The 3052-nt window shown below is 42.9% G+C and overlaps 1 protein-coding gene across 1 annotated transcript in view; it reads right to left on the bottom strand.

Annotated features, from left to right (window-relative positions):
* Positions 1–4: 4 nt before the first annotated feature.
* LOC103481338 (uncharacterized) overlaps positions 5–3052 on the bottom strand; it is a 4505-nt gene continuing 1457 nt past the window's right edge. The window contains exons 2-6 of the mRNA XM_017309082.1: positions 1295–1406; positions 1129–1221; positions 891–992; positions 674–758; positions 5–340 (exon numbers count right to left, since the gene is read on the bottom strand). Of these exons, the coding sequence (XP_017164571.1) occupies positions 5–340; positions 674–758; positions 891–992; positions 1129–1221; positions 1295–1371 (693 nt within the window). The 5' untranslated portion in view covers positions 1372–1406. The remainder of the gene's footprint in view (positions 341–673; positions 759–890; positions 993–1128; positions 1222–1294; positions 1407–3052) is intronic.

Raw genomic sequence — 3052 nt, 5'->3', positions numbered from 1 at the left:
CTCCTTAATGGTGAACAAAGAGAGTTTGAACACAGATTCTGGTGATAGTAATGCCATTAGAGTGTTCATATATATTCACCACTCTAGTATAGATAATTACATTTCCTTTGTTTGTGTTGATTTTCTCCAGAATCTTCTCAGTCACCACTCTGGCCTTCTTTGGGTACGTCTGAATCATCAGCTCCACTGTGTCCAATGTGTCTGCACCCTCCAGTCGGATCTGCTTGATGGGTTTGAAGCCGTCCTTGGACTTGTCCATGGTCCGCAGACACTTGTGGAAGTACTTCAGCTCCCTGTTGCYCAGCTTCTCCAAAGACTCCTTCAGCCAAACCTTGGTTTTCTTGCATGTAAAAATCAGAGTAATGAGTGGAACCCCATCATCTAAAAGCCTGTCTGAAGAGACAGGTGGTTATCTGAACCTCTCTCTGCTCTCTGCTTCTCATCGGTTCTGGAGTCTCTTTAAATCTGGACATGATGTGTTGCTGATTGAGATCTTTTCCATGTTGTCAGGCAGGTTCTGTTTAAGTGATTCATTGAGTCTACATGTCTAGAGCTAATTTCTTACAGCTCTTARCACTTTTAAAGAAACAACTTGAGCATTGCCAGACTGTTGATGGTATTTCTAAGATGTGTCAGTTAGAAACAACTGGTGGACAGATGGACAGACACTTACAGCGTCCTTGTCTCCAGGTGGACAAATGGAGGCCCAGGACTCCTCCTGTTCCTTGGTCATCTTGTTGATTTTCATCTTTGGACTCCTGAGACATCAGGAAATGTTCAGATTGATCAAACACCAGTCGGATTGCTTTAGGTGTCTCTAGGCTCTGTGGACTGTGGTCCGTTTGGGACACGAGACTTGTCCTCAGTCAGAATCAACAGTTGGTACTTACGTTGTCTTGACAGCAGATTTGGTTTTATCTTTAGCTTCATGTTTAGTCTCAAGTTTGTGTTCCAGAACGCATTCAGATTCAACAGGGTCTGGTCTTGGAGCACTGCGAAAACACAACATTCAAGAAAAAGATAAATATATTAAGGAGTTTACCAATAACAGAACCATCTGGGGTCCAAACTGAAACCTGTCCATTATGGAGAGCCAGAGAGTGACTGTGGAGTGAAAGGCCAACATACCGGCTGGGCCAGCACCAGGTCAGGCATGTCGACCTCTGGTTGAAGGAGTCCAGGCCCGGATCAGCTGACACCTTTATCGAAGTCTTTTTTATACTGTAACCAACAGAAGGAGTCAGAACCGAGAGCGCTGCTTGGAGGTTCTGTGGTGATGTGGAGTTTACCTCACCTCAGAGGTTTGGCATTCATCTTTTTGTCTTTAAACAGCAGAAACCTCTTCGTCTCTTTGTYTTTACACTGATCCATGGTGGATTCACATCAGATCAGCTCTGGATCTCCACCTGCAGAGGAAAACTCTCGTCAGCGTCTCCTCAGTCAGATCGTCCTGCTGCCGTCAGCCCACTAGATGGAGTCACAGGCACATGATCAGTAATATAATAGATCTGATAAATGGATGAAGCAGGAGTAAAGTGACACACCCGGTCATGATGCAGCTGGACACTGTGAATGTTTCTCCATTAAGCTCAGAAAGCGTGAAGAGACACAGGGCTGATGTTCAACATGTCCGTCGTATGAGGTAGCATGACCGTCATAAATGTGTAATTGGTGCAGTTATACGGTCAATGGAAACGGAACTGCTGCCACTATCCATGGCTAAAGGTGGAAATGTTGAGTCAGCGTTCTGTCAGAAACAGACGACGCTGCTCTTCCCTCACCTGGCCTGTAGGGGGCACTGACGTAAAACACACTGGTTTTCAGTGACGCTAAGTYCAGAATTATTCATACCCCTGTCAGCTCTGCAGGRTCACGGGAGGTCAAGGTGGTAAAAACGGACATAAAACAATCAGAAMCAAACAGTTTTCTAAGTAAAGCTGTTCATGTGTAACTACTGAAAATAAAATTAAACACAAACAAAACGCAGAGAGAGCGAACATTCAGAAAGTCTAAACACAATAAGAAACAACGACATTCCAGGTGCACCATGGGAGTTCCTCAGAGCCTYTTGTAGGTGCCGATARTTTTRTTTCTCCTTTCTGAGTTTCTGAAGAGAAACATCCAAACCCTGAGACCTTTGAGTTCAGATGAARGTACAGCGCYMCCTCTTGGTTAGACAGAAGCTTTCTGCTTATTTAAATCATCCTGCAGCGCCAATTTTAGTTTAACTGCAGTTTAATTGGTGCTGCAGGATGAGACGCGCCCACATTCCCTTTCACTCTCCAGCTCAGCTGTAGGAAAGTAAGTACACCTCATTAAAACAAAAGCATAAGCCCGGCCCACTGGAAAAACAAGAGCTGCTCAGAAGTGATGAGTCATCAGTTTGCAAGAAATTCAGATGAGAAAAATAAAATTTATTGAAGCGTCTTCTTTGTCTCGACTTGTCAGTTTCCTGAAGACGCCTCTGTTTTCATTTTATCCTGTTTATCTGCAGCTTTTCCAACCACAGAGAATAAAGATTTGTTATTTTTACCTTCTTAGCGTGACATACTATAATCTGTGAATTTAGTTACTCTTTAACCATTTAAATGCCACTTTTGGTGAATAAAATGAATCATAGAAAATAGAATATTTTATGATTTTTTTAATGGGAAAACATTTTTCTGAAGATAAAATAAACTGGACTGGTAGGAAACAATTAAAGCTGAAGGAATTAAAACTAAATGAAAGCAAAAATCATATTAAAGACTGAAGTTTTCTGTTTAAACTACAAAGTAACGGATCAATGATTTATTCRTCTCCCTGATGATAAAACTGATTTCATCTAAAGCGTTCARAGTTTAGACACGTTGAGGCGTCGTTACATAACGCTCACAYGGMGCCTGAGACCTGAAACAGCTTCCAGGAACAAGAAGAGCAGCAGGTAGGAACACGCTGCATCACGCTCCTCAGCATCTCTGCAACAGAGACAAACTGCTTGGTCCGTCACTGATACCAGAACCGACCCGGATCTCCAACACTGATCAGATAACAGTAAGGGTTTCTGCACAGC

This window comes from Poecilia reticulata, linkage group LG2 (genome assembly GCF_000633615.1).
Source record: "Poecilia reticulata strain Guanapo linkage group LG2, Guppy_female_1.0+MT, whole genome shotgun sequence".
Lineage (NCBI taxonomy): Eukaryota > Metazoa > Chordata > Actinopteri > Cyprinodontiformes > Poeciliidae > Poecilia > Poecilia reticulata.
This window is presented reverse-complemented; position numbering and strand designations above follow the sequence as displayed.